Here is a 26,120-nt window from a genome sequence, read left to right on the forward strand (position 1 = left end):
TTCCCTTCTCATTTCTACATTTTTCAACCGATTCAACCCATTCCAACTTTCAACTGTTCATCTTTTTCCTACCTATTCCACAACTTCCCACTTACCAAAAACTTCACATCTTTTATTTTGAAATTCACACCCAATTCTCCAATATTTCCTTTTTCCCTTCTCATTTCTACATTTTTCAACCGATTCAACCCATTCCAACTTTCAACTGTTCATCATTTTTCTACCTATTCCACAACTTCCCAAAAACTTCACATCTTTTATTTTGAAATTCACACCCAATTCCTTTTTCCCTTCTCATTTCTACATTTTTCAACCGATTCAACCCATTCCAACTTTCAACTGTTCATCATTTTTCTACCTATTCCACAACTTCCCAAAAACTTCACATCTTTTATTTTGAAATTCACACCCAATTCCTTTTTCCCTTCTCATTTCTACATTTTTCAACCGATTCAACCCATTCCAACTTTCAACTGTTCATCATTTTTCTACCTATTCCACAACTTCCCACTTAACAAAAACTTCACATCTTTTATTTTGAAATTCACACCCAATTCCTTTTCCCCATCTCATTTCTACATTTTTCAACCGATTCAACCCATTCCAACTTTCAACTGTTCATCATTTTTCTACCTATTCCACAACTTCCCACTTACCAAAAACTTCACATCTTTTATTTTGAAATTCACACCAAATTCCTTTTTCCCTTCTCATTTCTACATTTTTCAACCGATTCAACCCATTCCAACTTTCAACTGTTCATCATTTTTCTACCTATTCCACAACTTCCCACTTACCAAAAATTTCACATCTTTTATTTTGAAATTCACACCCAATTCCTTTTTCCCTTCTCATTTCTACATTTTTCAACCGATTCAACCCATTCCAACTTTCAACTGTTCATCATTTTTCTACCTATTCCACAACTTCCCAAAAACCTCACATCTTTTATTTTGAAATTCACACCCAATTCCTTTTTCCCTTCTCATTTCTACATTTTTCAACCGATTCAACCCATTCCAACTTTCACTGTTCATCTTTTGCCTACCTATTCCACAACTTCCCACTTACCAAAAACTTCACATCTTTTATTTTGAAATTCAACACAAATTCTCCAAAATTTCTACATTTCTCAAGTAATTCAACACGTTTCAACGTCATTCGGCAGCATTCCCCGAAGAAGTTATTCATACATTTCGCCTTCACACGCAATTTCTCCAGAAATTGCACATTCTAGTTTGAGGTGTGTTTGATTGGCAGGCGCTAGTGCCCAAGACGTTGCTGATCATCGTCCCTCCATGAGACGGCGCTAGAGCGCAATGTCAGGCTAAAGATGAGGTCGCGTCGACTTTAGTGAATTACAACTTTAATGACCCCACAAATGCTTGGATAGTACTTTGACTTGTTTTACCAATCTTCTGTATGTTCAACGTTATTGAATGTTAACATCTTAAGTGAATACATAAACCCACTCGGGAGCTTTTAATAAGGAACATTACTTTCTAAATACCAGGCATTGATACATTTATACGTAAAAGCACAACGTTGAGCCTCGGAAAAATTCGCTTTATTTTGAAATCCATTCATTCTCCTACGCACTTCCGCCCCGAATCCCACTGATATTTCCCTGGCCCGAGCTGTCAATCATTTCTGCGAGTGACGTCACGAGGGATTTGCGACAATGTCAAACGTCGCTGCGTGCATCTGTTCAGCGTCCAATCGCCAGACTCCGTTTAGCGTTTAGGTCGTATTGCGTAGTTCCACATGTGTTCGAGGTAAGATTCGCTACTATCTCTTTACTCAAAATGTGACCGCGTCAAATGATTGCTTTTGGTGATTTTCGGCTCATGTGAAAGTCGAGAAAAGCGGACTGTTGTGCTAAATGGGAGATCGTAACGTTTTCAAAGGCATCATTCGCCGTCTGGTCCTGATGTGAAAAGTTGCGCGTTACGTAACGGGAGTGCGGCACGTAATGGACATCAGGACGCATATGTTTAACGGACAGGATGACATGTTACGCAAATCACATAATTCCTGATTCAAATTTGCACGTTTTCTGAAAACAAGAAAGAAAGAAAAAATACAAATGTAACAAACAAGAAGAATCCGGTTGCTTTGGTTCATCAATGCTGATTTCTTTCTGTTCATCGTTTCGACTCTAGATTTTATAGCAAACAAGTAAAACATTTTTTTTAAACAATAATGTGCCAGTAATTTCATAAAGCCAATGGTTCTCACACTTCTTTACACGACCACCTAGAACACTTTCTCTAAAGTATCAGTAAAATGAAAAAATAAAGAAAGAAAGAAAAAGCTATATTTACGACAAAAAAAGATACTCACAAATTGCAATACATTGCTGTAACATGCAGCACTTGAAGATTAGTGCTGATCTTAAACTAAAGAAAAACAATCATTTATAATATACTGTACATTAATGTGAAATCAAAAGAGCAGCTAATTTAGTGTTTGAACCTAAATCGCTCTTTGAGAATCATTGCAAAATGTTATTTCATTAAATATGAAAAGTGGTTTGAAAATAGATGGATGGAATACAACTATTAAATACAACTGAAGTGTCTAAATGGTTTCCTACCCAAAACACAATAGACAGCTCATGGACCACTCTGAGAATTAATTTAGGCAATTATTACTTTGACTTTGAATGATCTAATTGAAAGAAGTCACATGGTCAAGGGTGGAGACCAAATGGTAAGATAATAAATTAGAATTGACATCTTAGTGCACCATTTTTTTTTTTCTTGTGTGATTGACAGGAGCAGGTGAACGCAGTTGAGTCACAATGACCCGTTATTCTGAGGGATACGGAACCGAGGTACTTTAAAGACGTAGATTTTAGTTTTCCAGTAGTAGCACAAAAGTTCATTTGCCCTTTTACGCAGGAGGAGTGCGTTCTGTCCGACCCTCAGGGCGAAAGCGACGCCGACGCCGACATTGAGGACGCCGACTGCAGGTGGCGCGGCTCACACCCTTCGCCTTTCACCGGAGCTTTTACCTGAACGCAAATAACATCTTACCTCTAGACTCCAAGAGCCCGGGTCGCTGCAGAGAATCAGCTCACGGCGCCGCAAACGTCAACGTCTGGCTCGGCAGGACACCACTGAGAGCGAAGATGACGGCAGCCTCAGTCACGCCTCGCATCGGTGGAATCTGCGGCTCAGTCCGGACAGGACGCACAGCCGCACCATCCTGGAAGTAAGTAAAATTGCTCTTACAAGTCAATTTTAGACAAGAAAGCAAATCAAGAAGCTCTACCAGTAATTGACAGCCCGCCCTAAAAAGGTCTATAATTATATTTTTTCTGTCGATAAACGCCCTCAACTCATTTCACCATAGTTCCTTGAAGCTAAAATGCCACAAGAAAGTACTCAATTCACTTCTACACAGCTCATCAACCCCGAGGTGCCACAAGATGGCGGCAAAAGACTACCTTTGTCTAAATGAAGCAGCTTGTGTACTTTTATTGTAAACGTGAGACAGAAAGTGTTTATCGCAACAACGGCAACAATGCTCACATTTTGTGATGTCCGACAGGAAAGTATCTCACAAGTGAGGCCCCTCGTCATCTCCAGGTCCAGTGCGAACAAGCGGACAGAAGCGGAACCGCGGACGTGCGGGTGGGCGCCGCCCCTAGCGCCCCCACTGGTTGTCCTATTGCTCGCGCTCGCAGCCGCCATCGCGTCCTTCCTGCTCCCGTGGGTCAGAACCTGATGAGACGAGCAGAGAGTCCAATAAGCTCAAGCACAAACACTTTATTTTTGTCTCTGCATCAAACATCAGAACGTTGACGTGTCTTGGACGCCGGTTTTGGTCTCACCTCCTTTTCAAAATAGATGCGCACTCCCAACAATGATGACTATGCAACTCCTTGGTTTCGACTGTGCCAGTTGATACAGTTCTGAAGAACGCCCCCGATGTCCTTGTCGCCGTCTCAGCTCCGCCCCCCACCCTCTTGTGGAAGCACAATCAGACCCGATTTGAAAAGCAATAGCAGACGTGCTTCGAACTTTCTATACCATCGTATACACCGGGTTCATCCAATTTAATACCGCCTGCTGGAAAATCCATTGTTGGAAGCTAAACTGTGATTTTAATCATCATTTCAGTCTTTCAATAAAATGACTTTTTTTAAATTTGACTTTGTGTTAATAATGACTTCCCAAAAATGAACATAACTATCCTAGTAATAGATCAAATGAGACTGTGTCTGTGTACCTAATAAAATGGCCAGTGAGTCTATTTACAGCCAGTGTCGAAGTTGACAAACATGTGGCCTTGAGAGCTGCGAGACTGTTGACAGCCTTCCCCGGTCACAAACTCCTTCAAACCACATCACGTTTGACTCATAGAATCAGACGCAATTCTGCAATAAATGATTAAAAGGATTTATTTGAGAAGTTTGTTTTGATTGGATATCTTTCTATATATTAAATGTACACAATAGCCAATACGCAGTTGTTGCTGCGTTGCGATATTAATTTCACGCCGGTAGCGAGTTATTATTGTTGATTAAGCTCTCGAATCCATGACGAGAAATGGACCGGCCCGCATCTCTGTGATCATGCATCAAAATGACCAGCTTCGTTGGTCAATGCCGTTTGCTCGCCAGCTGTTTGCTTCCTATGACAGCATAGAGCAACACAACAGGTGTAAATGCGTTGTCTTAGCCCGCAGGCATTCACACGCCTCTTGATCCTTGACCCAGATTCTTGTTTGGATGCACAGGAGCAACGTGAACCCACCTTGGCTCCCTCTGGGCAATCAATAAAGATCCGGCAGTCATACGACTCAGGATTAACGTGCCCGAAGAGAAGGAGAGAATTTTGGCTGGGAACCAGCTGCCTCTAAGTCTGAATGTCTCGCTTTAAGTGGGTCAAGTGATAACATGCACTTGAGAGGAGAGCGAGGGAGCGGACAATCGAATAAAACCCGGACAGGACGGGGCAGAAAGGCTTTGCGACGGGTTGATGTTTTAAGACGGACTGAGCTCAATGGAGGTGGCCATTCCACAGCCTCAGCCCGACTGGGAGCAATGGAGGAAAGAGATGGGGCAGAGGGCGAGGCGCTGGGTGACGGTGGACATGAGCGAGGACAAGGATGAAGAGGGGGACGACGACGATGATATGGTGGAGGAGGATGAGATGAAGGCAGAAGAACAGCATGATGTCCATGAGAAGCTGGGAAAACACTCGTGGGAAGTACAGAGTGGAAAAAGTCAAACGCAACTGGAGCAGAGAAGTTCGAGAAGGACAGGAGAGGATTCTGTGGAAGGTTTGAGATGGACTGGATGTGAAGATGAGAAGGAGTGCGTGTGCAATGATGAGGATGTTTACAGACGACTGCAAGATGGTGGAAAGTGTAGAAATGGGATGTTGGATGCTTTAAGGGAGGGAGGAGAATTTGGGGAAGATAAGATGGCCGCCATGTCACAGAAAGAGGATGAAGAAGAGGAATGTGAGGAGTCAAGTGATGATGAGAACTCAGGGTGCTCTCATGAGGATGATGATGCACACAACATAAAGATATACCGCAAAGATGACCAGCATGTGGAGATGTTCAACACCTTGAGAGATTTCCAGGATTCCTATCTGCTCACTGACCTCACTCTCACAACAAAAGACAGCAGGAGGCTTCGCCTACATTCCATCATCATGGCAGCTGTGAGCTCCGTGGTCAAAAACAATTAGAAGCTCAGTTTGGATGAGGGAGAGCACAGGTACTCGCTTTCCTTAGGTCCAGATGTGGACCTCCTTGGATTGGACGCCATTGTGGACTTTGCCTACACTGGGCTCATAGCCCATCTGGAGAAGGACACGGTGACGAATGTGGAAGCTGCAGATCGGGCCCTGGGTGCCCATAAAGTGTTGGATTTTCTGCACAAGAAGCAGGAGGAGTCCTCCAGCAGCACTCAAGAGGAGAACATCTCTGCTGCAGAGCAAATAGCCATCAGTCTTGGTTGGATTAGAAACTTGTGGATGGAGCAAGTGGGTCGCAACGTTGTTCTTGAAGCAATCGGGGCGTCGATTCCTGGTGAGTAGCAAACGTCAAAAGCAGATTCTAACACTTTGGCTCCATTTTGGAGCAGAACACGTGTCAAGTGAAATTGGCCCGCCTCCAGCTCACAGAGTCATCCTGGCAGCCAGCAGCGACTTCTTCCGCGGAAGAACACAAGCTGACCGACCTCTACAAAACGGTGCGGGAGCATTTCTGCTCCAACGACGTGGCAGCGCAAAGCCAGTACCGCGTCTACCTGCCTAAACAGATTCTAGTCTTGAGCGGAGGTGATCAGATTTCGGAAGATCTGGGCAGCCGGCGTGTGAGCGGGGAAGTCTGGTTCGGGAATTCCCTGATGAACCACACGCGAAAAAGGAAGGCGATGGAGTGGAGGCGGCTCAGCCAAATGCCAGACCCGGCAAGGTTCTGCCATGAGGACGTGGTGCTCAACAGCAAACTGTACGTGTTTGGTGGGAAAAAATACTACGGCACAGAAGATGAGCTGAACTCCGTTTACAGGTGAGGCCTGTTAAAAGGCATTCAAAGTTTACTTTCTGACAATGGATCGGTTTTTTTTTTGTCCCGCAGGTATGACCCGTTCCAAAACAGCTGGGACATAATGGCTGACATGACAAAGAAGAGGTGCTACTTCTCTGCGGTGGTAACAGGCGGAAACATATACGCCATCGGAGGGCGCTGTCACCCTGATTACATCGACAGTGTGGAATGCTTTTCACCCGCCGCTAACTCTTGGAGGTAAGGGATGTACTTTAGGACAAGTAAAAATGATCGTGACGGACCGGAGAACTTTCAACTTGCCGGAGAACTTGCGTATTTTCCATTTCAAGTTCCATTTCAAGTTTTACTCGGCCCCTGGATCTGACCCTCGGTGGACACGTGGCGAAAGTTTTGCAAGGCAGCGCTTACCTGGCCAACATGTCTCACGCACGTGCTCACCACTGCATGGAAACTCTCGACGACCGCCTTTACGTGGCAGGCGGGATCACGTCGGACGCTAACCAGGCAGCGATTGATCAGCTGGCCTGCGAGGTGTACGATCCTGTCGCAGATTCGTGGATGACTTTCTCAGCCCTGCCGGTGCCTCACGCGGGGGCGGGAAGTGCCGTTCTAGAGGGGAAGTTCTACGTGCTGGGCGGCTACAGTCAGGAGGCCGACAGCGATACGAAGACGGTCCACCGCTACGACCCCGCCCTGCACCGGTGGGAGAACGTGGGAAAGATGCCGGGGCCCAACAACGACCTGCGAGCATCTGTGCTTCTTTTGCCGCCATGCACATGTACGCGTCTAGAAAGGATATGTTGCTTACATTGCTCCGAGAGTGCTTCGAATGCAACATCTAGATTTTGAATGTGCTGCGAAGATTTTGTGAGATGTGAGTGCAGATTCTTTGGGTGGGATTTTTGATTTGACGGTTTTTATTGCACCAGAAAATAAATGTCACCCTAATTCAAGTGCAAACTTACTCGATGCATGGGAAATAAAACAGAAGAACGCATGGTAGATTTATCATAATATGGCACATTAAATCAAACAGAATGTGCTGTCCTCACTCCGAAGCGTCTACTTTTCCACCAGCGAATAATCAGACTTGGTTGTCTTAAACGCTGATTTATTGACGAATGGCCTCAAACCATTGCCCTCTTAAGACCATCGTAAAACTGAAATACAAACTAAAGCAAACACCGCGTTAGACAATCGTTAGCTTGTAGCATGTTGGCTAACGTAACTTCGACATGTAAATAAAATTAACATACAATCGTTTACACAAGTCTAACAGAAAAAAGATAAGTTTGCAAGACTTACGGACAACGTCAACTTCGTACAGTCACAGTAGGTATAACTGATCCGTCCGTGGGTCTCGTGCTGAGTAAAACACTTACACTAAGCATCCACAGGAGGGCGCTCTTAACTGTTAATAGAAAACGACGTTTCAACACGAAACAAAGAGGGCAGACACAGAACAAGAACACATCAGAAAATCTAATCAGATTTCCATCCATCCATCCGGGATCGCGGACATGTCGGAGTCTATCCCAGCTGTCATCGAGCAGGAGGCGAGTAGAGTTCAAGTATCTTGGGGTCTTGTTCACGAGCAAGGGCAGGATGGACCGCGAGATGGGTGATGCTACAAGCGGCCAAAATGGGCGCACCCTATGTCTCTCGGCTGGCCTGCGAACGCCTTGGGATCGATCCCCCGGGATGAGCTGGACAAAAGGGGAGGATGGGCGCCCTTCCTAAAGCTGCTGCCCCCACAAATCGACCCCGGATTTAAGTGATAGAAGATGGATGGGAAAATCAGAATGAGGTATGAACGGGAATTGTCTTTTAATTTTTTATTCTTTTTATGTATTTTTCACAACAGGGTATGCATGATAAATTAAACAGAATAATAACACATGGTCCATTAATCATAATAGTAATAATAGTGAAAGAAAGAATGAAAAGAACGTATGGTAAATTAATCGGAATAATAATAACGCATGGTAAATAAAACAGAATAATAACGCATGGTAAATCAAACCGAAGAATAATGCATGTGAATAACTTTGAATGCATGATAAATTAAACCAAATAATAAAAATGCATGGTCAATAACATGATGCAGTCAATAAAACTTTAAATAATCAAATCAGAATGTTTGTATCGAGACCAGCAACTTGCCGGACGCCATCACGGCAGGCTGCCACTCCAGATGCAAGACGCACTTGGACTCATCGAGAGTTATTCCACACTCCGACGCCGTCACGGCAGGCTGCCACTCCAGACGCAAGACGCACTTTGATTGGATAACGCGCCGTGGGCATCTTACACACAAAGCTGTTGAGTCGCACGCAGGACATCTTTCTCCATTTGCCAGTCTGAAAGTCAAAATCGGATGATTTCAAACAGTTGGGCAGGTGTTGACAAATAAGTCAAAAAGTCAAAGTCAAAGTCTGCTTTATTGTCAATTTCTTCACATGCCAAGACACACAAAGAGATCGAAATAACCGCACCCACCTGGCTCAACGTGGCCACGCAATTCTCCAACAGGCGGCCAGGATCTCCCATAGCCCAGTTGGTGAAGGTCACCTTCTGGCGGTCCGACCACATGAATCTGCCCTTGATGACCAGGTCGTTCAGTCCGGTCCACGTGTCGCCGGTGCCTGCAGAGGACGGACAGCAACAGAGCTCTCATGCGCTTCCCAGATATCGAGTAGTTGTGACGGAAGACCGTCGGGCGTTGGCGCACGCACCAAAGTTCATGGCTTCTTGCAGCCAATCTCGCTCCGCCTCGGAGCGTATGGACACCAGTTCGGCACAGACGATCCTGCAGGCGTGTTGAGCACCGTACCACGTCTTTTGATCATCCAAACGTTTGTAGCAGAAGCCCGCAAACTCCTCCCAGTCAGGTCCCAAGCATCTGGGCTCTGCACGCAAGATGCCGTCACATCAAGTGTGAAATGCCTTCTATTTGGACATTCTACTCACCGTTCTCAGCAAAGGCGTAAGAAACCATTTTGCCACCGTATCTGCAGACAGTAAAGTGAGAATGAGCCGGGCCTCTATAAGCCGACTCGGCGGTGAGAGCTGACCACTCACTGAACTAAAGTGATCCCGTTCTCGGTGTAGATGAGGTCGGCGTTTTGTGGCGGGGCCTTCAGCAAAGTCACAGCTCCTCCGATCTCGTTCCGAATGATACCCGCGTGAATAGCGGCCGTGCAGATGTTTGAGTCCTGCACTCAGAAAACGTCTCAGACAAACCCGCCGGAGGGTCGTTCAGTATTTACATACCTGGTTGTAGATCGATGTTCCGTAGACAATGTGGGGGGCTTTGCCGCAGCCCGGTGGGCAGAGGACCCTGCGGAAGACAACGTGGGAGTTGGGAGGGGAGGCTTCACCGCCAAGAAACGTCATGTCGGGTCTGACTCACGTCTTTGAACTGGTGAACTTGGTGAGGCTTTTGAAATTGCTGGCACAGGTGATGTCTGTGGGTCAAAAGGGCAAATCAAAGCACATTTGAAGCTGGTTTCCTCACAGCGCTCAGAGCGGCCAAGTGTTTGACTCACGAGCGGTGTCGTCAACGGCGCACCCCAAGACATCAAAGCGAAGGCCGTCATTCAATCTGTTGTCGACTGGCAGGAGGCGGACATACTGGGTGAACACAGGCGTGGCTAGTAGACGAGTCCCCAAACCCAACTAGAAACAGAGCACGTGCAGGTTTGCAATGACAACAGCCTGGGTTGCCTGACCGGCCGGCTGCTTACCTGCCCGTCTGGGTGGGTATACCAAGTCTTTCCGTCAATACTGATCTGCATCTCAAATCTGTCGAACCATTTCCTAACGTCTGTAATACAGCTCTGGGTCACGATGGCTGTCACCTTTTTCCTCTGACCGAGGTTCACCTGGATCCAGCTGCCGGCTGAACGGGGAAGGCATTACACTGCTTGGGACACCAAATTACACACAACTAAAGTCGGCTTTTTTAACTAACACTTTTCGCTCAGTAACCAGCACCCGCTGCCTCCGAGATGCGCTTTGTGAGGTTTGAGCTTGATCATAGAGGAAGAGGCTGAAAAGGCAGAGTCTGCGATGCTCCCGTCAGTTGTCAGACTGTCAAGACACACTGAGGAAAGACAAACGTTAGTTACATGGAAGGGATGCTCAGTTGACACACATTCAATGATCTGGACACCCGTCCTTTGCCGAAGCTCTTTCTGGGCACAACAGCAAGTGTCGGGATGTGAAGCCCACCTGTCTCTTCACAGCTGTAGACAATGTGCAAGTATTTGGAGGAGACACCAGGGCAGGAATGTGAATCCGAGAGGTAAATGGTGCAATCATGATCGTTGTCACACATTGTCTTGTAGAGAGAGATGTCCACCGTGCACGTCCCTGCAAGTTACAACACAGCGGCGCCCGTTTGAGTAAGACACATGGGCACTTCTGATTTTGTTAAGGAATCAAGGTATTTTCAATTGATATCAATCACGTGTCAATCGCAGTGCATTTTGATAATTAAGAATCATCGTAAGGCGTGAGTTCCAACACTTGTGAAAACGCAGCGACAAAAATGCTAAAGCTCGCATTCCTTCAGTCTGACCAAAGCGGCTCCAGAACGCCAAGCCAAATTAAAGGTGGCCACTCATGGATCCTTTTGTCTTACCATCTGTTGCGTTGCCATTTGGACAGACATCGCTACGCCTCCGCCCGTAGAAGGCTGACCGGATCCGGATGACTCGTTCTTCGGGACATTCAAGGGTTTTCCAATCTCCTTGGCAGACAATCTTTTTCATGTAGCCTGTGAGAGCACAACCTTGTTCTCGCTCTCTCGCTTCTTTTCACCAAAAACATTTACGGCAACTTACCGTCCTGTAGCGGCAGGGCTTTTGACGGTTTTCCTACAAGCGGGAACCAGAACGGGGATGTCATGACACACGCGATGAGGGTCAGCGGAGCATCGCATCTTACCTTTTCCTCTTTTCTTGCACGCGTAGCCAATCGTGTTGTCGCACGCGTCGACTTTCCAGTGGCCGCTGCCGGTGAGGAAGGAAAGACATTCGCCCTCATCGGTGTCACCTGGAGGGAGAACATGAGATCTAAGCGCCGGTCCATTTCTCCAAACTGCAGCCGACAAACATCCACGCCCGACCTGCACTAAAGTGGACGTAAGAGAAGGGGGATCCGTCAGCCCACTTGCCGCCGTCAAGCTCCATCGTTTCATTGGCGCCCAACCACAAAGCGGGACCGGTCTCCAGAGCCTTGAAGTAACCTAACAATATGGAGCACAATCGTCATTCAGAAATATACCTCAAGGGAGGCCAAAGACAGATGCCAGGCATAATAGACAAATGGCCAGCCTACCGTGTACAAAGTTCTGCTCGTGCGAGTCGGTGATGCTGAGCAGGTTCCCTTTCTGCCGCTGGCAGTCGTCTTGGGCCTCCTTCCAGGTCTTGGGCTTGCGGTTGATCAGGTAGCAGAAGTCGCTGGAGGGGTCGTCCAGCCACCAGCCGCATTTGTCAGTCCAGCCTGCGAGCGAGACGGAGGGCGTGGGCGGCGGTGCCGGACGCCCACCTGGCAGCTGTAGAGGCCCTCCGTGCTTGGCTGCAAGGAAGCGGGGGCAAATATGAGCATCGCGAGACAGTGTGCGAAATGAGTGTTTGGGACTTTTTGGACCTTGTTTGCAGAAGAATGGCCTGGTGGAATTCCGGGTGACATCATGGAGCTTTCCATTAGATGCCAGTCGTTTACAGTCCATGGAAGGGGCGCTGTCCCACTCGCTGTAGTCCTGCATGCCGAGCCACAACGTTGTATGGTTGCAATCTATCCTTGTCACGTGACATTCTCGGTGCAACTTATTGACATGATTCATCTTTAGACTGCCATCAACTTACATAATATTTTCCGTTCACCCCCATCCTTTGTCCCACAAGAGGCATCATTGCTGATTGCTTGTGAGCTTGAGGAAAGGAAACAAAGAGTTTTTGAACCATCAGCGCCAAACCCGTTGAATGTGATCAGGGACCACCTCTGCCGTCGTCGGTACGCGTTGGTGCTCACCAGCCAAAAATTGGGCTTCGCCGTCTGAGTGGGCGCTGGCCAGGTGACCTCCCCACTCACGGCAGAAATCGTCAGCTTCATCGCAGTTTCTTAGCATTTCCTCGTAACGATAGCAGTAATCGCCATACAGGAAGTGGCCATCGTCGCAGGAGGAAGCTGAAGCCGCAAACAACATTTTGTAGCAAACCATGAGGGGATGGTAAAAGTGCAAATAAGCGCACTGCAACTCACTTGCCACTAGAGCAGAACCGCCTTTGGGGAAACACCTCTCTTTACCCGGGCAGACTGTAAACAAAGGCCCAGTTACGTTTTCCTCCTCTCAACGGCATCATTACGTCGGATGCGCAGGCTTACAGTTCGCCGGCCGTTTGCACATGTACGGCAACGAGGAAGCGCAGGAGCCAGATCTCCACTTGCCAGGCTGCCTCCAAGCCCCTTGGTTGACGTAGACGCAGAAGGCAACGTCGGTGCTGTCGAGACAAGTCACGTGAGGCGAGAGACCCACGACCGACAATGGGCCGAAATGGAAGATTGGGCATGTTTTTCTTCTCTCGAGCGCCCTTAACAAGGAAAGCATGCAAAGTGGAGATTTCCTACCTCCCAGGTTGATTTGAGGCCCAGTTGGTGAGTGTCAGCATCTCGCCGTTAGACCAAGTCAGGTTTCCGTCCACAAAGTCACACCAGACGTCGTCGCAATTCTGGGGCGCAAGAACAAAAAACAATCAAGGCGGTCGCTCCAAGAGTCCACGGCCGCCAGTGCGTGGGTCTCACCAGGTTGGAGAGTCCCAGCCAGAAGGGGGTCTTCTTGCCCATGGTGTCCTTCACAAAGTCTTCCTCGGCCGAGGAGGTGATGGAGACCAGGTCGCCGCCCTGCCAGACGCAGTCTCGACGGGCCCCCAGCCAACCGTTGGGGGCCTCCACCTTCTTGTAGCACCAGTATTTGTACTCGAGCCATCCGGGATCACAGAGCTTGGCTGAGGGCACAATTTGGGGATCAGGCGGACAGATTTGGCATATGACAAGACTGTGACTTGCGCCCCGCTGCAACTTCTTTTTGCCAAGATCAATGGAGCAGGACATTTACTGGCCATTGCAAGTGTGTGTTGTTTTAGGCGTGACGCACAGTTCAAGGCGACTTACCTTGGAGAGGAAACGGCGAAGGTGCTGTCACTCCTGCAAGAGCAAAGACGGACGTCAACGCGTGATGACAGCCGGTGGAGCGTCACATCTTATTTACCTTTTTTCATTTTCTTGCACACGTAGCCTCGCATGTGGGAGCACCTGTCGGCCTTCCAGTTGCCGCTGCCGGTGAGGAAGGAAAGACAGGTTTCCCGAGAGCTGGCATCGGCGTCACCTGGAGGGAGACAAGATCTAAGCGCTCCTCCGTTCCTCCAAACGACAGACGTGCTTCCGGACCGACCTGCGCTCGAGTGGATGTAAGCGAACGGGGATCCGTCAGTCCATTTGGTGTCGTCTTCAGTGATAGAGGTGTTAGCACCCAACCACAGAGAGGGCGCGTTTGCCAGAGCCTTGATGTAACCTTTGGAGCCAAGGCAAACAACCAACGGTCGGAAACATCTTTCAGAGAGACACTTTACTCAGCGGCTCATTGAGCTTTGTGCTCGAGCCCATACTTATTGTGTTTTTGCCTTTCCGAAAAGGAGCGGTTGTGGCCCCCTTGTGGCCGACAATATGTTGTCCTCAAGCCAGCACACAGAACAAACGTATTGTGAGGTTTTGTTGGGAACGTCTTGGCAGAACGCCCTTTCAGAAAAGGTTCCAACTCCCCAGAGGGCCATTGAGTTTGAGTGGACCGTGTTCTGGGGCCTCCATTGTTGATAATACGGGTTAGCTGGTTTCCCATTCCAAACGAAAAGTGGCAGCTGCACTCTTTGACCACATCAAAGAACGAATACAGAAAAGAGTGCAAAATATCAAGCGGCACATCAAAGGACATTAGATAGAGCTACGGCCAACGTCCGTACGCTAAATTATCTCTACGGCAAACGTCCGCACGCTAAATTATCTAACAATTGCCTATTTGTAAAGTCTCCAATCAATCCCAATGCGGCACATTGCCCAACCGGGGAACGACAGAATTTATTCATTCATTCATGAGTGGACACAAAGTAATGGCCAGCCTACCGTGTACAAAGTTCTGCTCGTGAAAGTCGGTGATGCTGCTCAGGTCCCCTTCCAGGCTATGGCAGTTGTCTTGGGCCTCCTTCCAGGTCTTGGGCTGGCGGACGATCAGGTAGCAGAAGTCGTCGGTGGGGTTGTCCAGCCACCAGCCGCATTGGTCAGTCCAGTCTGTGAGCAGACAGACGACGGCGCTTGAGAGCACAGCGGCGCGCGCGCGCGGGCGACAGCAGACGGCGTGCCGACGGCAGTGCCGGACGCTCGCCCACCTACCCGGTTGGCCAACCAATGGCGACAGCTGTCGAGGTCTTCCGCTCTTGGCTGCAGGGAAGGGCAAAGTGGGGGGGGCAAATATGAGCAAACGTGTGCCGCGACAGAGTCCAAAGGGAGCGCTCGGAACGTTTGCACCTATTTTGCAGACAAATGGCCGCTTTACTGCGCAGTTGCAGGAACTGAGCTCCCCAAGAGCAGTTGGGAACACGCAGTCTCCCACGGTGTCATTTTGCCTCTTGGAGTAGTCCTGCGGACAACATGAGCGTGTTGGGACTCTGACGTGCAGGTTTATTGTTCAAACAAAACACGGCAAACAACTCTAAAAGTAAAAATATCACAACAACATAAACAAATAGCCCCAAGGCATTGACGCGGTCTAAACCTCCTGTCAATCCCGGCAATGTTCAAATTCACCGCAGGTTTTATAGAGTCCCTCTAGTGGCGTGGAGGGCAAATGACAACAACCCAAAAATAACACTAAAGGACAAAAATGGATCATACAGATACCATTGCGGACCAAGCCCTTCCCCCTGGCTAAGCCTCGGTTCACAACAAAGCGTCCGATCAAACTGTTTTGCTTGCTGTGACGAATCCCCAGCGCACAACGGCGCCACCATCCTCGTTCAAAATAGTTTGCACAGCGTGTCATCAGGCTGCTCTGCTCTCGCCCTCTTTTTGACATTTCCCCTCTTGAGCTATTGCAAAATAACTTTCCCAAATGCCTTCAGCATTTTACTTACAAATTCTGTTCCGTCACTCCACTTGTTCTTCTTGAGTCCCAAAAAAGACGAATACGGGCTTTGTCCATGACCTTGAGCAAAGGCGAACAAGAGCATCAGTCCAAGAAGAGCCTCAACCAAGTCAAGCTTTGTGGGACTGGACGACAGGTGGGCTTCGTCTCGGTGCTCACCATACACAAATCGGGCCTCTTCCTCGGAGTGGACGCTGGCCAGGTGGCCTCTCCGAGACCAACAGAACTTCTCGGCTTCCTCCCAGCTTTTAGGCGTTTTCTCGTAATGATAGCAGTAATCGTCATACAGGAAGTTGCCCTCGCTGCAGTCGGAAGCTGAGGCCACAAAGAAAACATTTTTAGTAGGAAACACGGCAAGCTGATAAAAGATGTGCTGCAACTCACTCGCCACTACAGCAGAACTGTCTTTGCGGGCACACGTCCGCCCAGCCGGGCATTCTGGGGGGAGGGGAAAATCATAAAAATAAAAAATACAATCGTGCTTTTCCCCTTCCAAGGGCAACACGGACGTGCAGTGCAGGCTTACTCAGCGGCCGCTCGCAAACGTACGCCAGCGAGGAAGCGCAGGAACCAGACATCCACTTGCCAGACTGATAATAAGTGCCTTGTTTGACGTAGGCACAGGACGCAACGTCGGTGCTGTCGGGAGAAGTCGTGTAAGGCGAGACACATAACCAAACTGGAAGAATGGGCATGTTTGTTTCTCTCGAGTGGCATCAACGTGTGCCCACGACTGCATGTTGTGACTTCATTCTTACCTCCCAGGTTGAGCTGAGGCCCAGTTGGCGTATGTCGTCGTCTCGCCGTCGGACCAAGTCAGGTTTCCGTCTTCAAAGCGACACCAGATGTCATCGCATTCCTGGGGAGGAAAAAAACCAATCAAGCTCGTCTGCAGAGCCGCCGCTTGTGCTCGCGTCTCACCAGATTGGAGAGTCCCAGCCAGAAGTGGGCCATCATCGTCTTCTTCACAAAGTCTTCCTCGGCCGAGGAAGAGATGGAGAGCAGGTCCCCGCCCTCCGAGACGCAGTGATGACGGGCCCCCAGCCAACCGTTGGGGGCCTCCACCTTCTTGTAGCAGCTGGCATCGTACTCGAGCCATCCGAAACCACAGCGCTTGGCTGAGGGCACAATTTGGGGATCGAGCGGGCGGACAGATCAGAGCACACTGACGACTGGGAATAGTTTTCCAGTGAGGGATGAGATCTGCTCGATTGCTATGTTCATTACCGTTACTGTTACTAACAGTGGCAAAGTCACTTTTGCTGCTTGGGCCGTGACGACGCGCAACGCAAAAAAAAAACATTCTGCGGAGCGGTCCCTAGCTTTTGTTAGGCCCATGTGAACAATATTGTGAGACACAGTAGAGCATTTTTCTGTCTCGCATCTTTTACACGCAGAGTTTATGGCGACTTACCGTCGTCAGAAGACGGCTTGGGTTCTGGCACTCCTGGAAGAGTTTGAAAAGCAAAGAAGCAAAGACAGACGGATGGATGATGGATGATGTCAACGCATGATGACGGCCAGTGGAGTGTCACATCTTACCTTCTCCTCTTTTCTTGCACACGTAGCCATTCTTGTTGTCGCACGCGTCGGCTTTCCAGTGGCCGCTGCCGGTGAGGAAGGAAAGACATTGCCCCTCGTCGGCGCCACCTGAAGGGAGAAGATAGAAGCGCTGGCCGATTTATCCAAACTGCAGCCGGCAGACATCAGACATGCTTGCAGACCGACCTGCACTCAAGTGGACGTAAGCTATCAGTGATCCATCAGTCCACTTGGCAGCTCCGTCCAGTGGGGTTTTGGCGCCCAACCATAAAGCATCCACCGCCAGAGTCTTGATGAAACCTTTGGATCCGAGGAGACCATGGAACAAGACAAACGATTCACTCAAGCGTCGATTCAATTCGGTTATCAATTACAGTTGCCCATTGTGATTTGGTTCCATTCCGACAATCTTTTTGGGACAAAATGATTGACACATTTTACAACCAAAAGACATTTTTATTTCAACATCAGAATTTTGTCCTCGTTACTCGATAACGGGTTCAAGCCGTTTAGTCCTTGAATTGATGTGTGCTTTCAGTGGACCGGTCACGCAATTTACAGCACGGCGCAGGATCCAGTTTGCTCCTCGTAAGGAAGGTCGTGGTAACAACAACAAAACAGGCTGGTGGCACTTTAGGCCAGGAACTAACCAAGCCATTTACAAAAACCCTTTCAACGTCGGTTATAACTGCAGAGAGACGGCAAATCCCAAAAAGTACAGAGAGAAGGTATAATAACAATGGATGGAGGAGCAGGCAGACCGAGTGTGGCGCCTAGACAACGTATACAAACATCATCCACTATCAAAGGGGGGGGGGGTAGAGTTAGAGTAAATAGCAGTGATTTTTTGGGGGGAAGAAAATAAAGAATGGTCAGCCTACCCTCTATGAAGGCCTGCTCATGCGAGTCGGTGATGCTGAGCAGGTTCCCTCCGAAGCGCCGGCAGTCATTTTGCGCCTCCTGCCAGGTCTCGGTGGGCTGCCGGTTGATCATCAGGTAGCAGAAGTCGTCGGTGGGGTTTTCCAGCCACCAGCCGCATTTTTCAGTCCAGTCTGCGAGCCAGACATAAGACGCCGTTACGCAAGACAGTGCAAGACGGACGGCGCCAGTGCTGGACACCTACCAGGTTGGCCCACCAATGGTGGCAGCTGTGGACGCCCTCCGCCGCGCTTGGCTGCAGAGAAAGGGGGTATAAGCAAATGCGGGACCCGTCCAAAAGGAGCGCTCGGGAGCGACGTTAGCACCTGTTTGGCAGATTACTGACAGCTTGTTTTGGCATCTGTAGTTCAGGTAGAGCCGTGCGTCAGAACCCATGACTGCACAGTCACCACCGGAGTAGTACCCGAGGTCTTCGTAGTCCTGCGGATGAGATTTTGGACAGAACTTTAAGCGTGTTGCATTTGATCTGGTCGTCTTCCTGCCGCATTTCCTCACTTAATGGCGTACCTTCTCTCATTCAAGTTTCACTTTGGTTTGTCGGCTTCACTTTATTGTCAGTCAAAGTAGTATGAACATTGCAATGAAATGAAGCATGTTGTGTCCTCTCTGGCGAGCCAAAGGTCTCATGCGCAATGCAACTAACCCTGAAGACCTAAAGACAAACCAGAGGCACCATCCAGGATATTTCCTGGACATCTTAACTGCCTCCTCGCTGTCTTTAAAATCAGAGCGCCAAAAATGTGTCATCGGCTGCCCCATGCCTCAAGACAAAACGGATGCCTGCAAACCGACTTTTCCAAAGGCCTCCAGCCATTCACTTACCAAAGCTGTTCCGTCATTCCACTTGTAGTCGTTGCCCTTCTTCTTGAGTCCCACCCAAAGATCATTACGTACAAAGTGATCTTGATGAAAGGAGGGAGAACAAGAGCTTCAGGGCAAGAAGAGCTTCAGCCAAGTGACGACTACGGCGGTTCTTCTTGGTGCTTACCATGCAGGAATTGGCCATCTCGCTTAGAGTGGACGCGAGGCAGGTGGGCTCCCCGGGCGAGACAGAACTCCTCAGCATCCTCTTGAGTTTCACGACCCGGGCCAAAAAGATAGCAATGATCGCCATAAAGGATGTTGCCATCGTCGCAGTCAGAAGCTGAGGCCACAAAGAAAAACATTGAGGAGGAAACCATGACCAGATGGTGCAAATAGGCGTGCTGCAACTCACTCTTCACTGTCGCAGGACCACTTTTGGGGGAACACGTCGAGCAGTCTGCAAAGAAAAAGACCCTGTTTGAGCTTTTCTCCTTTCAAAGTCAACCTGATTACAAACATGCAGGCTTACCCAGCGGCCGTTTGCACATGTAGGCTAAGGAGGAAGCGCAGGAGCCAGACCTCCACTTCCCGGAATTCTTCCAAAGCTTTTGGGCGACGTAGGCGCAGGACGCGACGTCGGCGCTGTCGGTAGATTAAAAAATAACAAAAAAACAAAAGGAACATTTTCCTATTTTTCCTTGAGTGGTCGTTCTCAAAATTGGTTCCAGAAACTTTAAGCCGACGTCTCCGCCTGACAACAGCATGCAAAGTTGTTTCGTCTTACCTTTCGAGTTGATTTGGGGCCCAGTTGGTGTGCTTAATTGTCTGGCCATCGGACCAGGTCAGCTTCTGGCTCCCGCCTTCAAAGCCACACCAGACCTTGTCGCATTTCTGGGGGGAGAAAAGAAAACAGTTCCAGTTGTCGCCGCAGAGTCCACTGCCGCTTCCGTCTCACCTGGTTGGAGAGTCCCAGCCAGAAGAAGCGGGTGTCCACGCCCATGGTCGCCTTCACAAAGTCTTCCTCGGCCGAGGAGGTGATCGAGACCAGGTTGCCGCCCTCAGAGACGCAGTGGTGCCAGGCGCCCAGCCAACCGTTGGGGACTTCCATCTTCTTGTAGCAGCTGGTGCCGTGCCCGCGCCACCCGAGAGCACACTGGTCGGCTGAGGGCATAATTTGGGGAACGGGCGGACAGATCAGAGCTCACCGATGGCATGTTTTTACTCGATGCTTTTCATTGGGCGCATGGCAACCAAATGCACGAGGATTCTGTCAGGGGGGGCAATGCTCATTGTCCCTTTGGCCCCTTCCAAAAACTTGCCTGGCCTTCATTTTGGGGTGAGCTGCTGATTGTTTGCATCAAAGCATCACTTGTGCCTGCCAAGGATTGATTGGTTGATTGATTCACTTTTATTTCTTCACAACACCATTGATCATGATTACATGTACATAGATCACATGACATGAGATTGCACACAACTGCCCCAAAGTTCTGCTATTAAGCTTCAGATGTACAGTGGGGCAAACAAAGGATGTAGTCAGCCACCAATTGTGCAAGTTAGAAGATGCCTGTCATTTTCATCAGAGGTACTATGAGAGACTAAATGAATCGAACTCAAACTCACAGTGTTAGCACTTCATCTTCACCATCAGCGATCCCCACCCACCAGTCACGCACGTGTGGCATATCCATGACCAATGACGTAAGCCCAAATCAGGTCATCGCACATTTCACCGCTGGGGGGTGCTAAAGCACAAGGCAACTCAATTGACTAACATTGCAACAGTTGGACCCCGCTCCACTCTTTTTATCTCAGGAAGCCCGTGTCCTTGAATTAAATGACAAAGTACAAAGCCAAGCCAGGCTGGGCTGAGCAGTGCAGGGGTTTCATGGGGAAGAAGGCCTTTTAAACTGCGGGCTCAGTCAGGTAAACCGAATAAGCACGGGCCTCGAATGGACTCTGAGGGGCAAATGCAATCTTCAGATGAATACGCACTGAAAATCAGAGTCTCTCGTAAAAGTCCGGCTGAATTTTGCAAAGAATTTCACTGAGAAAAAGAAATGAATTTTTTGAGAGAGAAATTCATTATGAAAAAGAAATGAATGACTACTAAGTGAATTCTTTGAAAACACATTTAGATGATGCAAATGGAACACTCACGGCAGAAATATTTGGAACTGTGTCGCAAGTTCTTTTTGTGTGCGATAACAGAACAAACAGGAGCGTGTGATTATTTTCTGTACAGGAAGTCAACCATATTGTTATCAAGCCTAAGAAATCAGGCATGTGGTGCCCACAAGTTATCGGCTGAGCACTGACCATTTTCAATGGGAAAACAATACCAGCCATCTGTTTTTCTGGGGTTTCTTTCGATTCGAGCCAAATTTAATCAAGTCGATATTGTCCCGATTGTGAAAGATAAGGCTGGCAAAATCAATAGCAAAGACAAATCATCTTTGCTCGTAAGTAGGTCTTGTATAAATAAATCATCATATGGATTTGTGTGTTTATTGATGTCTCTTTGATGAGGTTTTTGATCGGCTACTCCTTGTTAACGGCATTGAGTTTTGTGACTACAAACCTAACAACAAATCTAGGTTGACTAGGTTGACAAACTTTTTTTAAAACATGAAATCTAATGCCTCTTTATGTTGTATTTTTGTCATTCTTCAAGTTGAAAAATGTTATCACATTGATAATAGCCTCGGCAGTGCATTTTCATATAATGACCTCGGAGCTCGTGAGTGACGGCGCACGGCGTCGTCCAATGACACCCAATGACAAAAGATGCGCGCGCGTGCAGGCTCTGTTGATCGATCATGATGAAAATAACGTTTTAGCATCACTTCACTTGACACGTCGTCCAATGATAAGAATAGCAGTGTGGTATTGTAGTATGTTGATACTATAATATTATATAGTGTGTTATTGGAGGTCTTGCATAACGTGGACGCGTGGGGGCGCTGTGGTGCGCCAGGGGCGTTGTACTGCTATGTTACACACGAGTAAGCGAGGAATAAACAGTTGCTGAATAAAGAAAGTTGCACGAGCGTTCATTTCTACTCCGTATAAACACAACGAGCAGCATGAGCATTTCTATGTTCATAATGAAAATAACGTTTTAGCAACCCTTCAATTGACACGTCATCCAATGAGAATTAGAGCAGCATGAGCATTTCTTACGTTGATCGATCATGAGGAAAGAACGTTTCAGCATCACTTCGACTGACACGTCATCCAATGACAAGAGCAGCATGTTGATCGATCTCATGATGAAAATAACGTTTTAGCGTCACTTCAATGGACACGTCATCCAACGACAAGAGCAGCATGAGCATTTCTATGTTGATCGATCACGATAAAAATAACGTTTAAGCATCACTTCAATTGACACGTCATCCAACGATTAAGAAGAGCAGCATGAGCATTTCTATTTCGATCGATCATGAGGAAAATAACGTCGAAGCATGTGACACGTCATCCAATGATGAGAGCAGCATGAGCATTTCTATGTTTTAGCATCACTTCAATTGACACGTCATCCAATGTAAGAAGAGCAGCATGAGCGTTTTTATGTTGCTCGATCATGATGAGAATAAAAAGTTCAAGTTACCACATGGTCTTACAACGCCGATAACGGGATAACTTGTTTTGATTTTGTTTATTTCGGCAAATGCAACACGCTTATTACAACTTTACATCCTGCAAAGTGGGCTCATTATTAACTTGGACACTGGATGCTCTCGTCCAAGGCACTGTCGACATCTGCTGGCGATTTCGCCTCAATACACTCATTCACAAGGTTGATAGTTTGTGAACTGCATTAGACATCACTACCCAATGTATTGAAAATAATAATAATAATAATAATAATAATATGGCGACTATATGATAAGGTCGGCGTTCAATTGACTCAACGGTAGTAGCTGATCATTTCAAAGTAAAGTTGGTCCCATGCTCTCGTGACAGAACAGTAACCCACAAAGCCGAGTTTGACATGAAAATGATCCAAAAGGACACATCAGCCGCCAAATGATTCTTGAAATAATGACACGGGGCTTCTTAACAATCCAATGATGGCTCAATGATACATAAGAAAGTAAAACAATACGCCTGGCTGCACTCTACGCGGAGCTCAAAGCCATCCAAATTGCAATCAAGTGATGAAAGTTTCTGACCTGTAGCGCACGTCCAGTGGATACTGATCATGATGACAAAGCAGGTAAGTCGCTCCCACATGTTTAGTGGCGAAGAGACCGTCCGCAAACTCACGAAGTCACTGAAAGTAGAAGAGACCGTCCGCAAACTCACAAAGTCACCGAAAGTAGGCGAATGAAGTCAAAACGGCCAAAGGATGACGAAAGCTCAAACGACTTGTTTGACTACCCCCAAGACAGGCCGCGCCCACGCGCTATGTGACCGTCACACACGTCACAAAGCCTGCAAGCACACGGACGCTTTCATTTCTTTGACATTTGTAAACGGTCTTTATTTCTACACTTGAACAACAGTAAACAACCAGCGAATCGTCAAATTCCTTGTTTGGCACGCTCAAACATGGAGAATAAAAAACTCTTGAATTCTAATAATCAATTACACTCACCTTTCTTGACTAAGGCGTTAGCCCTTCAGGGAATGCTAGTAAAGCATCAAGTTGGTTGGCTTTCGACAAGACATAACAGCAGTTTTACAAATCTGCCATAAATTAAAAATATACTCCAGGCTGTTAGTTTGCGCTCTATTCTGACTGTCTGCTGTCTGCACACTTGCTCCATTTTTGCTCCTCTTATTTATTATGTTATTTATTTATTATTTATTCATCACTCTTATTTATTCATTGTTTGTGCCTTCTTGTTTTTATTTTTTGTGTTGTTTACTTGTATGTATATTGTGTACTATGTCTTGTCACCGTGGGATAGTGGGAACGTAATTTCAATTTCTTTGTGTGTCTTGGCATGTGAAGAAATTGACAGTAAAGCAGACTTTGACTTTGATTTAATAACGCTAGCATCATTCAGAGGAGCCTGTTCAGTGGGAGCCTGCTCCTCCTCAAGCGTGGGACCAATAGACTGCTAAACGCCATCAACCTGTACAACTCTTCACTTGGGGGAAGGAGGCGATAGGAACAGGGACAAGGGGAGACCTGATTGGCGGAACCCAGTGCAAGAACTGACACTTTATTACTTGAAAATTCATCTCGTTTATCCTTATAGTTACTTCATCACGCAAGTCATTAAGGATTGCGCTCTTTTGGCTATTTTTCCAACCAATTTGCACTCGTTTGTCGGAGCAAATGTCTCATGGGAAGAGCGTGGCAACTGAGTTATGATTATTTCTGTACCCAAGACGTTTCATTTCTTCCGCTCTCACGTTTGCATGCTCTCCCCGTGCTTGCGTGGGTTTTAACTGACTCGAGTATTTTCAGAGAGACCCTTGGCATATTTCCACCCTACCCCTACAAAAAGTAAAAGAATCATAGCTATGCCAGTGCAATTTCTGCTACCACTACTACTAAGGTTAACTGGCACAACTAACAGGACACAGTTGTCGACAAGTTTCAGCTCACCAGTAACAAAACGTAGTTCTACTAGTGCACAGAAACGTCAGACGGTAGTGCAGAATTACTCAAAGACAGCAGTCGCCTGGCGGCACCTAGTAAACTGGAACGTCGGCGCGGTCCGCAGCCGTGTTCATCCTCCTCACGTTGAGCTCCGCGGCGAGGCCTCGGGATCGCTTGTAAACCAGCTCAGTGGCCTTGAACCAGCTCAGTGGCCTAGTGGTAGAATGTCCGCCCTGAGACTGGATGGTTGTGGGTTCAAACCCCGGCCGGGTCATACCAAAGACTATAAAAATGGGACCCATTGCCTCCCTGCTTGGCACTCAGCATTAAGGGTTGGAATTGGGGGGTTAGATCACCAAATGATTCCCGAGCGCGGCACCGTTGCTGCTCACTGCTCCCCTCTCCCCCAGGGGATGGATCAAAATCACACGGGGATGGGTTAAATGCAGAGGACAAATTTCACCACACCCAGATGTGTGTGTGACGATCATTGGGACTTTAACTTTAACTTAACTTTAACTTTAAAAAGAAAGCGAGAGCTGGCGGTCCATGAGGAAGTTGTGGTAGAGGGTGGCCAGGCGGGTGCACAGCACCAGCTGCCACTTCTTGTTGCCCACATCCATGGCTGCGGCCAGGGCAAGATGGTAGTAGCCTGCCGCGTCAAAAGGGTCCTGGAGAAAACAAAAAGTAACTCTGACCAAAAAAAGTCAATCAAATGCTTTCTTTTTGACGTTACGTTGAGTATACCCATTTCTTTGGGTGAGGGTCCCTTGTTGGTCATGTTTTCATTTGTATGCAATGCAGCAAATACTTGCCGACTTCATTCTTTGCTTGCCCCGCTGCCTGGCCAAACAATCACACTTTGAGTCCAAAAGTCCAGTACCTTCAGATCGTAGAAAAGGATGTCCCCCAAGGTCCGGTATACCCTGGCGTAGTAGAGGGCCTCCTCGTCAAACTGCAGAGGGGCCGGGCAGAGGCTCAAAGTCTTCAGGTAGTAGTGTTCAGCCAGCTCACACTGACCTAAACGGTGGTACAAGGAGGCCAGACGATGGTAGGCCACTCGCTCGTTCAGGACCTCACCTGCACGGAGCCACGAGAGGCAAATCTAACATCAGACCCTTTCCTTGCGCAAATGAAAATGCACTAGGACTTGGACCAGTGCCATGTGGGCTGCCATAAGCAAGACGTGCAGGCAGTGCCTACCAGAGATGGGGACTCGAGTCACTGTGACTTGGACTCGAGTCGACTCGAGTCACTGTGACTTGGACTCGAGTCGACTCGAGTCACTGTGACTTGGACTCGAGTCGACTCGAGTCACTGTGACTTGGACTCGAGTCGACTCGAGTCACTGTGACTTGGACTCGAGTCGACTCGAGTCACTGTGACTTGGACTCGAGTCGACTCGAGTCGCTGTTTTGATGACTTGTGACTTGACTTGACAAAAATATAAAAAACTTGAGACTCGACTTGGAAGTTAAAGACTCGGGACTTGACTTGAGACACAATGACTCGAATGACTTCCGTGTTATTTAGTTTATG

At 47.9% G+C, this 26,120-nt stretch overlaps 2 protein-coding genes across 3 annotated transcripts in view; one reads left to right on the top strand and one right to left on the bottom strand.

Annotated features, from left to right (window-relative positions):
• Positions 1-1,605: 1,605 nt before the first annotated feature.
• si:ch211-63p21.1 lies at positions 1,606-4,361 on the top strand. Of its 2 annotated transcripts, none has more exons than XM_037262794.1 (5): positions 1,606-1,775; positions 2,778-2,836; positions 2,904-2,970; positions 3,045-3,216; positions 3,556-4,361. In XM_037262794.1, the coding sequence occupies exons 2-5, from the start codon at positions 2,804-2,806 to the stop codon at positions 3,572-3,574; spliced, it is 291 nt and encodes a 96-aa protein (XP_037118689.1). In that variant the 5' UTR covers positions 1,606-1,775; positions 2,778-2,803; the 3' UTR covers positions 3,575-4,361. The 2 variants fall into 2 exon arrangements, with proteins under 2 accessions (XP_037118689.1, XP_037118686.1); XM_037262791.1 differs by having other exon boundaries at positions 1,611-1,775; positions 2,904-2,974; positions 3,556-4,356.
• Positions 4,362-8,354: 3,993 nt separating this feature from the next.
• Positions 8,355-26,120, bottom strand: part of LOC119129679 (macrophage mannose receptor 1-like) — a 41,764-nt gene continuing 23,998 nt past the window's right edge. Inside the window, exons 18-55 of the mRNA XM_037263048.1 lie at positions 17,465-17,578; positions 17,279-17,386; positions 17,151-17,183; positions 16,658-16,854; positions 16,495-16,595; positions 16,263-16,375; positions 16,121-16,174; positions 15,896-16,051; positions 15,726-15,796; positions 15,121-15,232; positions 14,986-15,033; positions 14,719-14,883; positions 13,994-14,113; positions 13,811-13,927; positions 13,714-13,746; positions 13,345-13,547; positions 13,171-13,271; positions 12,928-13,043; positions 12,805-12,858; positions 12,574-12,729; positions 12,408-12,472; positions 12,190-12,301; positions 11,878-12,117; positions 11,666-11,785; positions 11,485-11,592; positions 11,382-11,414; positions 11,180-11,314; positions 10,768-10,908; positions 10,508-10,639; positions 10,281-10,435; positions 10,083-10,212; positions 9,947-10,001; positions 9,808-9,874; positions 9,616-9,749; positions 9,505-9,545; positions 9,270-9,443; positions 9,034-9,179; positions 8,355-8,894 (exon numbers count right to left, since the gene is read on the bottom strand). Coding sequence (XP_037118943.1) covers positions 8,748-8,894; positions 9,034-9,179; positions 9,270-9,443; positions 9,505-9,545; positions 9,616-9,749; positions 9,808-9,874; positions 9,947-10,001; positions 10,083-10,212; positions 10,281-10,435; positions 10,508-10,639; positions 10,768-10,908; positions 11,180-11,314; positions 11,382-11,414; positions 11,485-11,592; positions 11,666-11,785; positions 11,878-12,117; positions 12,190-12,301; positions 12,408-12,472; positions 12,574-12,729; positions 12,805-12,858; positions 12,928-13,043; positions 13,171-13,271; positions 13,345-13,547; positions 13,714-13,746; positions 13,811-13,927; positions 13,994-14,113; positions 14,719-14,883; positions 14,986-15,033; positions 15,121-15,232; positions 15,726-15,796; positions 15,896-16,051; positions 16,121-16,174; positions 16,263-16,375; positions 16,495-16,595; positions 16,658-16,854; positions 17,151-17,183; positions 17,279-17,386; positions 17,465-17,578 — 4,307 coding nt within the window. The 3' untranslated portion in view covers positions 8,355-8,747. The remainder of the gene's footprint in view (positions 8,895-9,033; positions 9,180-9,269; positions 9,444-9,504; positions 9,546-9,615; positions 9,750-9,807; positions 9,875-9,946; positions 10,002-10,082; positions 10,213-10,280; positions 10,436-10,507; positions 10,640-10,767; positions 10,909-11,179; positions 11,315-11,381; positions 11,415-11,484; positions 11,593-11,665; positions 11,786-11,877; positions 12,118-12,189; positions 12,302-12,407; positions 12,473-12,573; positions 12,730-12,804; positions 12,859-12,927; positions 13,044-13,170; positions 13,272-13,344; positions 13,548-13,713; positions 13,747-13,810; positions 13,928-13,993; positions 14,114-14,718; positions 14,884-14,985; positions 15,034-15,120; positions 15,233-15,725; positions 15,797-15,895; positions 16,052-16,120; positions 16,175-16,262; positions 16,376-16,494; positions 16,596-16,657; positions 16,855-17,150; positions 17,184-17,278; positions 17,387-17,464; positions 17,579-26,120) is intronic.

The sequence above is a fragment of the Syngnathus acus genome, chromosome 10, assembly GCF_901709675.1.
Source record: "Syngnathus acus chromosome 10, fSynAcu1.2, whole genome shotgun sequence".
Lineage (NCBI taxonomy): Eukaryota > Metazoa > Chordata > Actinopteri > Syngnathiformes > Syngnathidae > Syngnathus > Syngnathus acus.